Here is a 12345-nt window from a genome sequence, read left to right as displayed (position 1 = left end):
TGGAAGGACATGGACATTATGTAGGCAGAAAGGATTAGTTCAGTTGGCCATTTGATTACTAATTTAATTGGTTCAACCCAACTTTGTAGGCTGAAGTGTTCTTGTGCTGTAGTGTTCTTTGTTCTCTGATGGCCTGGCCTAGTTGGTGGCTGCACTTGATGATGGATGCTAATTTTTTTGCGACAGTGCTCCATGAAAATGTGCTGATTGGTGGGGAGTTTTTCCTGTGATGCTCTGGGTGTGCCCCCCATTTTCTGTAGACCTTTCTGTTCCTGAGCATCGGAGTTTCCATATCAGGCTCTGACGCAACCTTAGGATACTCTCCACTGTGCGTCTATAGAAACTTGTCAACGTTTTAGATGGCGTGCCAAATCTGCACAAACTTCTAAGAAAGTACAGGCGCCGCCACTGCCTTCTTTGTGAAAGAGTAAACAAACAAGCTGAGTAATTTCACAGTTAGATTACCGATGCAGACTGTGAACCCAAGTTATCTGAAGTTGTTGAATTAAACTTTCAACAGTCAGCAAGATACCCAGATGGCAAATGCGATGCTGTTCCTCAAGATGGTTTGACAGGACAGAAGGTCACAGACCAATAGGTCAGAGAGGCAGTGAGACAGAGATATTTCAGGTGATGGGCAATTTGAGGTTCAAGGCGATCTAAATACAGCTTTGCACAGTAGTAACCTACCTCTCACCACTTGGTATTCTGGCACTTGAGGGAAGATGACCACTTAATGATTTTTCTGCTTGTCCACAGTAGTAAGCTTTCAGAAAATATTCTGAGCTTTTGTTTTGAGTCTGACACCCAATCCAGGTTTTGTGCAGGCACTTATTGATGTAAATTTTTGCTTCCATCCAGAGGCTTGTCTGTGGTCCTATTATGGTCGCTGCTAATTAGGTTCCCCTGACTGTTGGCTTGTTGAAATAGTCCAGGCTCGCTACTCATTATTTAATCTATTTAACTTCTTCTGGTTCAAAGACACGTTTGTCCAGATGTGTAAAGTCAAAGTCAAGTTTATTATCTTACGCACATGTACAGTACATGTATGCACAGGGGGAATGGGTAACTTATTTGCTGCAGCACCACAGGCACATAGCATCATATAAGCAGCATTCACAAGAAATTGTAAATCACACATAAACTATAAACAACTTTTGCAAAGAAGATCATGTTTTTAAAAGAAGTCTATTTTAGTGCAAGGTGATCAGAACGATGATAGTGTTGCTATTCTGATGTAGTGCTTGGGGTTGTGCAGGTCGGTTCAAGAGCTGAATGGCTGAAGAGAGGTAACTGTTCTTGAACCTGGTGGTGTGGGACTTCAGGCTTCTGCACCTCCTGCCTGGTGGTAGCTGTGAAAAGGTGCGTTGCCCATGTGGTGGTGGTCTTTGATAGGTGTTACCTTCATGAGGTAGATACTACCAACAGTGGGGTGGTACAGTGTGTGCCCATGAAGAATTGGGCTGAATCCACTACTCTCCCTGCGGCTTCTTTGTCATTCCAATTGCCACTTCAGACCACGATGTTTCCAGTCAGGATATATTTACACTTCAGCTAGCTGTCCTGGAACTCTAGCTGTCTGCTTTCTCAAGTATATGTGAATATTAAGATCCCATTATCAGTATTTTTGTCAGAAACCTCTTCTGCAATTAAATGTCCTGTTGGTTTTTCATTCTTGCTGCAGATTTATAAGACGGTGCATGGATTTCAAATAATTATTTTCTGACTTGGAGACTAACTTACCCTTTGACTCTCCTGTTTTTGTGTTCTTTATTTTCCCACAGGAGAATATTGCCGGTGTTTTCAATAAGACCTGCGCAATCAGTTATACCTCCTACAGAAATATCTTCCCCATATGGACTCTGGGACGCTTTGCAAGAACTTACCCTGGCTCTGCTGAGATTAGCAGTCTGGACCTCTGAGGGTACAAGTGTTACTAAGTGTTTCAGATATTGCTAAAGTCACCCACAGCGAGAGAACAGAACTAGCAATCAAGATCCATTTATAAATTGAGGACACGTACCCTGTTTAGTCTATAGATTAGGGTGTGTCAGTGTTACAGATTCAGTAGTTTGAGAACATAACTATTCAAAGGGAATAGGAACTGACTATTGGAGCCCTGGAGGGATCAAATATATCTGCTTCCCCACTGCATTAATGCCAAAAGTGGATGATCTTGAATCTTGATGATACTATATTCAAAATTCAAAGTGAATTTTTTTAACAGCGTATGTAATGTCACCATATACTACTCTGAGATTCATTTACTTGCTGGCATTCACAGTAGAACAAAGGAATACAATAGTATTGATAAAAATCTACACACACGGAGACTGACAAGTAAACAATTTGCAAAAGAAGGCAAACTGTGCAAATTTTAAAAATAATAATATAAATAATACTGAAAGCATGAGTTATAGAGTCCTGGAAAGTAAGTCTACAGGTTGTGGAATCAGTTCAGTGTTGACTGCATTGTTAGGTGTTCTAGCGGATGAAGAAACACAATTGATGTTAATATAATGCAAGGACATCCTTTGAATCTGTTTATTGCTTAAGACCCTTTTCTTTTTCCAATTCTCTCCACAGCAAATGGACAGCTGTTCCAGAGGAAGGGATATAGGGTTTGTGATGAGCTGACTTCTATGAGTATTTGTACCAATCACGTATTTGCACATGGAGTCTAATCAAACAGTGTGTTGGTTCCACCATTTTATTTCCTTGTCTACTTGGAATTCACGTCAAGATCTAAATGTTATTAAGTGGAACAAAACAAAGACATTGAGGTCCATCTAACAGTATAATCCATTAGTTTTATCAATTAAGGTTTACACTGGTAGAGATTGCACAATGGAACCAAATGTTCAGCTCAATAACTGTAATGTACTGCGATAAATTAATTAAACTAAAATACATTTTTGTTAACAATTTATACCCCTTGTCCTCTGAGTTAAGGTGAAACTGGGCAATCCATTGCTTCGTGCTCAAACTGGTCCATTGTTATCTATTATCCAGCAAAACTTTGAGCTGATTCATCCCAAGAAAGTTGCACATTTAAGATGCAGTTCATGTGCAGTAACCTCTACCACATACATCCACACTCAATTCCTGATTGTATTGATAGATCTGCTTCTCTAAGACCAGCTAACTTCGAGGCCAAGCTTCTTGCAGGAAGATGCTCCTATCTCTGAAACGATCAACAAATAAATCGGATGAGAACTCATTACTTATCAATATTTAACTGCCAGCTTTGGACAGAGAGAAGAATTAGGTCGCAGTATTGTAGAGGTGGCCATTTGCCAGAAGTTTCCTTATTTGAGAATGCTGTACTGTGAGACCTTCCTTCTGACCCATGTCTAAATGTTGTTACACTATGCAGAGGTGGTGGGGGGGGGGGGAGTGAGCAGGATTTGGATTGAAGAAGACCAAGCACAGTTGTGTCTTCGCTGAAATGTTTGCGTTAATGAAGAGCGCTGAGTGTTCATCAAATCGAACTGTGATTCTGAAACCAGCCTCCTCACTTACTGTGATCATCAGCAATGTGAGTCAGGCCTACATAACATCCCTCAGTAAGCTGGGGATGTGGAGATTGATGTTAGGCTGTGTCAGATAGTTTTCTACACCATCACATGCAGCTTTGCAGAATTAGGCTAATACTGATCATTCAAGTTAATTAGCACAAGAAATATGGGTAAGAAGCGTAGAATATAGTGAGGCACGGAGAGCTTGCTGAGCTCATTTTCCTGCATGATTAGTAATGGGGAAGACGTCTTGTGGGTGGAACTTTATTTCTTCAGTCGAGATGCAACCTGCTGTGTACAAAACCTGCGGAGACTTGAGCAGCATCTGTGGAGAGAAGGGGATGGTCACCAGGGCTGAGTGTGTGGTGGGGGGAATGGGCACTATGAAGTGTTGAGAAGGAGGGGTGAGGCTGGGGCAGGCTGATGATAGGTGGAACCAGGTGAGAAAGGAGGTCACAGGCAGATTGAGCCCAAGGGGCAGACGTAGAGAGAAGGCTTGGAAGATGATAGGTGGAAACAGATGAGGTCAGATAGAGCCAGGTGGGGTAGGTGAGCGGGAGAATTGGCATGAGTGGGGGAGGAATGGAGAGAGACCATTGCTGGACTGGTGGGATTGGGAAAAGGAAAACAGCGGGAGTGGGGGACATGAAATTGGAAAATTCAGTGGTCATGCTATTGGGTTGCAGGCTACAAAAATGGAATATGATGTGTTTTTCATCTATTTTATATTTGGCCTCACCATTTCACTCTGGCAGCAAGTGCAGACAGATCAGTGTGGACAAAGGGTGAGGGTGGGGGTGAACTGAAAAGTCATGGAAGCTCAGGATGGTCATTATGGGCAGAGAAGGCGCTCTGCAGTATTTTCACACTTGGTCTACCCATGGTCTCTCACCAATGTAAGGAAGTCTTCCTCAGGAGCAACTAGTGCAGCAGCCCATCATCTCCCATCTCAGCTGTCATCTACCCCTCTCTTTATTCTAACTCCTCTATTCCTCCAGTCCCAATATGGGGTCCCAACTAAAACATTAACCATTTCTTCCCCTCCACAGAGTCTGTCTGACCCAATCAGTTCCTCCTGTGGTTTGTTCTCTTTATTTCTCCATATTGCAGTGCCTGCTGTCTCTTGTGTCTCTGTGAAGGGTTTGATTGGTTGAGTCATTGCAACTGTACCTGATTCCCAAAGGTTCCAGGTTGCTTCACCCTCATAATGGGATGTCCTAATGGAATGGTGGATTTTTTTTTGGTTAAGTTTATTTTTTATTCCTTGCTACATATGTTGGGTGAACTAATAATTATTTATCACTGAAGAAGACTTGGGTGGTCTGTTAATTCATGATATCATGCTGGGAAGAAAGCCTGACTCAGATGTCAGACTTAATCTAAGCAGCTCTTGGAAGTTTTGCTTCCTGGCAACGGCCATGGTAGAATTTGGTTCAGAGTTCCTGAACTTTTGGTGTGTGGGTTCCTGTGATTTTCAGGCCAGTGTTCAACACAACTATCCCCTCTGAACTCATTGTCAAGCTTGAAGATCTGGGCTTCGGTACCACCTTCTGCAGCTGGTTACTTGACTTCCTGATCAGCAGATCCCAGTGAGGATTGGCGACAACTTTTCCTCCTCAAATCACGGGCAGTGATGAGCCAGCAGATCCAGGACACCTGGTTGAGTGGAGTCACAACAACCTCTTACTCAATGTTACTAAAACTAAAGAGCTGATTGCTCACTGGATTGGGTATTAAGTAATGAACTGGATTTGATTAAGGAGCTTAAGGTAAAGGAACCCTAAGGGGCTAGTGATCATAGTGTGACAGAATTCACCCTGCAGTTTGATAGAGAGTGAAGCTAAAATCAGATGTATCAGTATTACATGGAGCAAAGGGGATTACAGAGGCATGAGAAAGGGGATGACCAAAATTAGTTGGAAATGGTCACTAGAAGAGATGACGGGAGAACAGCCATAGTTGGAGGCTTTGGGAGCAAATTGGAAGGTACAGGATAGATTCATCTCAAAGAAAAAGTAATATTCTAAAGGGAGGATGAAGCAACTGTGATGACAAAGTCAAAAACCGTGTAAAAGCAAAAGAGAGGGAACATAATATAGCAAAAAACAGTGGGAAGTTAGAGGATTGTGAAGCTTTTATAAAACATCAGAAGGCAACCAAAACATCATAAGGAGAGAAAAGATGAAATATGAACGTAAGTCAGCCAGTGATATAAAAGAGGATACCAAAAGTTTATTGTACCCCTGGAAAATGATGCTGGAGAGGGAGTAATTGGGAACAAAGAAATGGCAGATGAATTCAATAACTATTTGGCATCAGTCTGCACTGTGGAAGATACCAGCAGCATGCCAGAAATTCAAGAAGGTGATGGACAAAAGTGAGTGTATTTGCTATTACTAAGGAGAGGGTGCTTGCAAAGAGAAAAGGTCTGAAGGTAGATAAGTTGCCTGGTCCAGATAGACTACACCTCAAAATTCTGAAAGAGGTAGCTAAAGAGAATGTGGAGGCATTATTAATGATCTTTAAAGTGTCACTAGATTCTGGAATGATTTTGGAGGACTGGAAACTTGCAAATGTCACTCCACCCTTTAAGAAGGGAGGAAGGCAAAAAGAAATTTATAGGCCAATTAGCCTGAATTGAGTGGTTGGGAAGAAGTTAGAGTCCATTATTAAGGATGAGATTTCAGGGTACTTGAAGGCATATCATGAAGTAGGCCAAAGTCAGCATGGTTTCCTCAAGGGGCTAAACTTACCTGACAATTGTTAGAATTCTTTGAGGACATAACATGAAAAAGAGAGTCACTGAACGTTGTTAACTTGGATTCTGAAAATGCCTTTGACAAGGTGCAGCACATGAGGCTGCTAGATGGTTAAGAACTCATGACATCACAGGAAAGATAGTAGCATGGATGGAAGGATACTGGCAGGAGGCAAAGAGTGAGAATAAAAGGAGTCTATTCTAGTTGCTGTCCATAGGGGTCGCTGTTGGGACCACTTCTTTTCACGTTATATGTCAATGATTTAGATGATGAAATTAATGGCTTTGTGGCCAAGTTTGAGAATGATGTAGAGATAGGTGAAGGGGCAGGTAATGTTGACGAAGCAGGAAGTCTGCAGAAGGACTTCGACAGATTGGGGGGGGAGGAATGGGTAAAGAAGTAGCAGATGGAATGCAATGGAGGGAAATGTGTGGTCATTCACTTTGGCAGAAGAAATCAAGACATTAGATTAGATTATGAGGACACACAGTCCTCGTTTATTGTCATTTAGAAATGCATGCATTAAAAAATAATACAACATTCCTCCAGAATGATATCACAAGAAAACACAGGACAAACCAAGTCTGAAACTGACAAAGCCACATAATTATAACATATAGTTACTACAGTGCAAAGCAATACCATAATTTGATAAAGAGCAGACCATGGGCACGGTAAAAAAAAGTCTCAAAGTCCTGATAGCCTCATCATCTCATGCAGGCGGCAGAAGGGAGAAACTCTCCCTGCCATGAACCTTCAAGCGCCGCCAACTTGCTGATGCAGCACCATTGGAAGCACCCGACCGCAGCGGACTCTGAGTCTGTCTGAAAACTTCGAGCCTCTGACCAGCCCCTCCGACACAGCCTCTCCGAGCACTATCCTCTGCCAAGTGATTCGACCCCGCCCCGGCCGCCGAGAAACAAGCAAAGCCGAGGACATGGGGCCTTCTCCTCCGGAGATTCTGGACCACACAGTAGCAGCAACAGCGAAGCCGGCATTTCAGAAGTTTCACCAGATGTTCCTCCGTGCTTTCACATCTGTGGCCATCAAATCAGGATTGTGCACGGCACCCTACTTGACAAATAACAGACATCACCACTGGAGTGGCCACTGGGAGCTGCGTCGTGTCGCCATCTTCTCCTCCCTATTTTCTAAATGGGGAGCACATTCAGAAATCAGTGGTGCAAAGGGACTTTGAAGACCTCATGCAGGATTGCTTAAAGGTTAACTTGCAGGTTGAGTCAGTGGTAAGGAAGCAAATGCAGAGTTCAGCATTCATTTCAAGAGGACTAAAATATAAAAGCAAGGATGTAATGCTGAGGCTTTATAAGATATTGGTCAGACCACACTTGGAGTATTGTGAGCACTTTTGAGTCCCCATATCTAAGAGAGGATGTGCTGGCATTGGAGAGGGTCCACAGGAAGTTCATAAGAACGATCCCGAGAATGAAAGGGTTAACATATGAGGAGTGAGGAGCATTTAATGGCTCTGGGCCTGCACTCAAGTTTAGCCTGTGGCGGGGGGGGGTGGGTGAGGGTTCTCATTGAAAGGCCATGAATGGGCATGCAGAGCAGGTTTTCTGTTGTGTGGTGTCTAGGACCAGAGGGCTCAGCCTTCAAATACAAGAACATCTCTTTAGCTAGAGGATGGTGTATCTGTGGAATGCATTGCCATAGACAGCTGTGGAGGATATGTCATTGGATGTATTTAAAGCGGAGGTTGAAAGGACGTTGATTAGTAAAAGCATCATAGTTTACAGGGAGAAGGTGGGAGAATGGAGTTGAGAGGGATAATAGATCAGACATGATAGAATGGTGGAGTAGATTTCAATAGCCGAATGACTGAATTCTGCTCCTATATCTTATGGTTTTGTGGATTTCAGGGAGGAGAAGGAGGGTAAAAATGTCTACATTGGGGAATCAGCAGATTTAAATCCCTCTCATATTGAGTGACCTTTCCTGGACCCCGCACTAGAAGCAGTTACAAGGAATCTGTGCTGATGTCTTTTCTTTCTTGACAGTTTAAGGAAGTTTGACTTGCCTCTGAATACTAACAAATTTCTACAGATATACTGTATTTATTTATTTATCATGATACCGTGCAGAATTGGCTCTTCTGGCCTTTGATCCATGCCACCCCAGCAATCCTCCGATTTAATTCTAGCTTAATACAATGACCAATTAGCCCTACCAGCTGGTACATCTTTGAACTGTGGAAAGAAACCGGGGGAAACCCGCGCAGTCTTGGGGAGAATGTAACTTTTTTTATGCCGTGGACCCCTACCATTAACGGAGGGGTTTGTGAACCCCAGGTTGGGAGTTCTGCTCTAGTCCTGGACTCATCCTACAAATGTAATTGCAAAGAACACACAACAGTGCCTCTACTTCCTTAGGAGCCTGCGGAGATTTGGCATGTCATTGAAAACCTTGACAAACTTCTATAGATGTGTGGTGGAAAGTGTGCAGACTGGCTGCATTATGTCCTGGTCCTTCAAGCGGAAAATCCTACAAAAGGTAGTGGATTTGGCCCAGTACATCACAGGTAAAGCCCTCCCAACCATTCAGCACATCTACATGAAATGTTGCCGTAGAAAAGCAGCATCCTTCGTCAAAGATCCTCACCACCCAGGCCAGGCTCTTTTCTCACTGCTGCCATCAGGTAGAAGGTACAAGAGTCTCAGGACCCACACCACCAAGTTCAAGAACAGTTACTTCCCCTGAACCATCAGGCTGTTGAACAAAAGAGGATAACTATACTCATTCTATTTCTGGTGTTCCCACAACCAATGATCTCACTTTGAGGACTCTATCTTGTTATTTCATGTTCTCGTTATTTATTGCTATTTTTTATATTTGCATTTCATAGTTTGTTGTTCATTGATTCTGTTTATAATTGCTGTTCCATAGATCTGCTGAGTATGCCCAGAGGAAAATAATCTTAGGAATGTATGTGGTGACATGTATGTACTCTGATAATAAATTTTACTTTGAACTTTAGAGACGGTTGTATGTGAAAATCCCAGGAGATCTGCAGTTTCAGAAATACTCAAACCACCCCATCTGGCACCAACAATGCTGAACGAATCCAGCAGGTTAGGTGGAAACTATGGAAAAGAATGAACAGTTGATGTTTTGGGCGGAGACCCTTCTTTTATCTCTTCTGATCGAGTTTCAACCAGTAATGTTTATTCCCATGATTGGCAATTTTTCCAAAAGGAAGAGATGCCCAGTGAGTATTATGGTGTAAATTGTGCGGGGGTATGGGGAGGGAGGCTGAAATGTCACTTGATTTGATATGGTCCCTTGTGGAATACTGCATTGGTCCAGAAGATCTTGTCATGTGCTGAGTTGATAAATTGGATCCAAAATTGACTTGATCATAGAAGGCAGAGGGTAGGGGTATCTCTCTGAATGGAGGTCAGTGGTGGTCCACAAGGAATGGCGCTGGGACCTCTGTTGCTTATGATAGGTAATAATGATTTGGATGAAAATGTTGATGAAAATGTTTGCAAATGACATCATTGGCAGAGTCATGGGTAGTGAAGAAGGTTGTGAAAGGACATAGCAGTATCTAGAAAAGTTTGAAATGTGGGTGAAGAAATGGCAGATGAAGTTTAACCCGAATAAGTAAGAGGCAATATAGTTTGGAAGGTCAGATAGAGTGCACAGCCAGAAGTCATGCACATTGGCACAAATGACATAAGGTGGAGAAAGGGACAAGTGTAGCTGATTATCGAATACTGGAGTAAGAAAAAGGGGTGTATGACCCAATCTTCATTGGGGGAATTGCAGTTGGAGAGTAAAATTAAATTCCATGGTGTTACCATATCAAAGGTTCTGTTAGGTGTCATCACAAAGAGGGCACAGCAGCACCTCTACTTTCTGAGAAGTTTGTGCAGCTACTAAAGTGTTGTCAAACTTCTGTAAATGCCCAGTGGAGAGTATCCTGACTGATTGCATCACAGACTGGTGTGGAAACGCCAATGTCCTTGAATGGAAAAGCCTACAAAATGTGGTGGACACGGCCCAGTCCATCACAGGAAAAGCTCTCCCCACCACTGAGCACATCTACAAGGAGCACCGCCACAAGAAAGCAGCATCCATTGTCAAAGACCCCCAACATGTAGGCCTTGCTCTCTTTTCACTGCTGCCATTGGGCAGAAGGTAGGAGGCATTGGTTCCACACCGCCAAGTTCATGAACAGTAATTACCCTTCAACAATCAGGCTCCTGAACCAGTATTGATAACTTCACTCACCTAACACTGAACTGATTCCACAACCTATGGACTCACTTTCAAGGGACTCAACAACTCGTGTATTCAGTATTATTTATGCATTTATTGTATTTTCAGTTTGTCTTTTTCATGTTGGTTGTTTGTCAGATCAGAGAAGACAGAGAGTAGTGTGAGTTGTGTGTGGTTTTTCATTGATTCTATTGTATTTCTCTGTTATCCTGTGAATGCTTTCAAAAAAATGAATCTCAGGGTAGTACATTGATAATAAATTTACTTTGAACTTTGAATGAATATGGGGAGCTGGAGTTGTTAAAAAGCAGGACTTTGAGGTTAGTGGTCTTTGAATCCCAAGTCTAAGTACTAGTGAGGATAAGAATAGGGGAATATTGTAAATGAATGTCTAAAAATTGATGTAGGGGGCAAGGATTCAGAATTTTGGACAACTGGGATCTTTACTTGGTCAGGATTGACCTGTACAAGAGGGATGAGTTACACTTGACTTGGAGAGGGCTCAATATCCTGTCAGTGCTTCTGGGATGGGTTTAAACTCGTTTGGCATGGGGAGATGGGATCCTGAGCAGCACGGAGGCAAAAGAGTGGCTAGAAATGTTGCAGAAGTCAGTGACCGCTTGTTCAATAGACGTGACAGGCAGAGGAATGGCTGGGAGTGAAGAAAGCCTATGGATTAAATTGCATTTATTTCAATGCAGGAGGTCTGATGGGTAAGAGGAAGAGTTCGGTGTGGACTGAACAGCCCCATTACAGAAACATGGCTAAAGAAGGGGCAGGACAGGCAGCTTAATTTTTGTCTTTTTTCTCTCTCACTGTACCATTTAAATGGCTGTGGTGTGTTCTTAGTGCCGGATGTTGGCGAACTGGGAGACCCAGAGTCTCCTGGGGAACTACATCTGCGTGAAGTGTGTCTGGCTGCAGCTCCTTGAAGGCCGTGTGAGGGATCTGGAGCAGCAACTGGATGACCTTCGGCTTGTACGGGAGAGCAAGGAGATAATCGATCAATGCTACAGGGAAGTAGTCATCCCAAAGTTTTGGGAGACGAGTAGCTGGGTGACTGTCAGGAGAAATGGAAATAGGCAGTTAGAGCAGAGCACTCCTGTGGCCATTCCCCTCAAAAACAAGTATACCGCTTTGGATATTTTTGTGGGGAATGACCTCCCAGGAGAATGCCACAGCGACTGGGTTGCAGGCACTGAGCATGGGTCCATGGTGCAGAAGGGAAAGAGAGAGAAGAAGGGAGTGGTAGTGATAGGGGACTCGATAGTAAGGGGAACAGATAGGACATTCTGTGGATGTGAACAGGACACATTTTGGAGAGGGAGGGGGAGCATCTAGATGTCTTGTACGTATTGGTACCAATGACATGGGATAGAAAAGCAAAGTGGTCCTGAAAGGAGAAAGCTGAGAAGCAGGACCTCCTGGGTAGTAATTTCTGGATTGCTGCCTGTGCCACGCACCAGTGAGGGTAGAAACAGGATGATTTGGCAGATAAATGTGTGGCTGAGAAACTGGTGCAGGGAGCAGGGCTTCAGGTTGTTGGATCATTGGGATCTCTTCTGGGGGAGGTATGACCTGTTCAAAAGTGACAGGTTGTACCTGAACCCAAGACTTCCAATATTCTCATGGGCAGATTTGTTAGAGCTGTTGGGGAGGGTTTAAACTCATTTTGCAGGGGGGTGGGAACCGGAGTGAAGGGACTCCAGGATGGGATGTATGGTTAAAAAGTAAAGATAGTGTGCTGTCAGACTGTCACGAAGGGCAAGCAGGTGGTGGGACTTAGTTGCAGCCAACAGGCTGATCAAAACATTAGTGATGCA

The 12345-nt window shown here is 43.3% G+C and overlaps 1 protein-coding gene across 1 annotated transcript in view; it reads left to right on the top strand.

The window, feature by feature from the left end:
- The window catches only part of lss (lanosterol synthase (2,3-oxidosqualene-lanosterol cyclase)), a 106264-nt gene extending 103335 nt beyond the window's left edge, over positions 1-2929 (top strand). Inside the window, exons 22-23 of the mRNA XM_072261168.1 lie at positions 1785-1924; positions 2587-2929. Coding sequence (XP_072117269.1) covers positions 1785-1922 — 138 coding nt within the window. The 3' untranslated portion in view covers positions 1923-1924; positions 2587-2929. The remainder of the gene's footprint in view (positions 1-1784; positions 1925-2586) is intronic.
- The last annotated feature ends 9416 nt before the right edge of the window (positions 2930-12345 follow it).

This window comes from Mobula birostris, chromosome 6 (genome assembly GCF_030028105.1).
Source record: "Mobula birostris isolate sMobBir1 chromosome 6, sMobBir1.hap1, whole genome shotgun sequence".
NCBI lineage: Eukaryota > Metazoa > Chordata > Chondrichthyes > Myliobatiformes > Myliobatidae > Mobula > Mobula birostris.
This window is presented reverse-complemented; position numbering and strand designations above follow the sequence as displayed.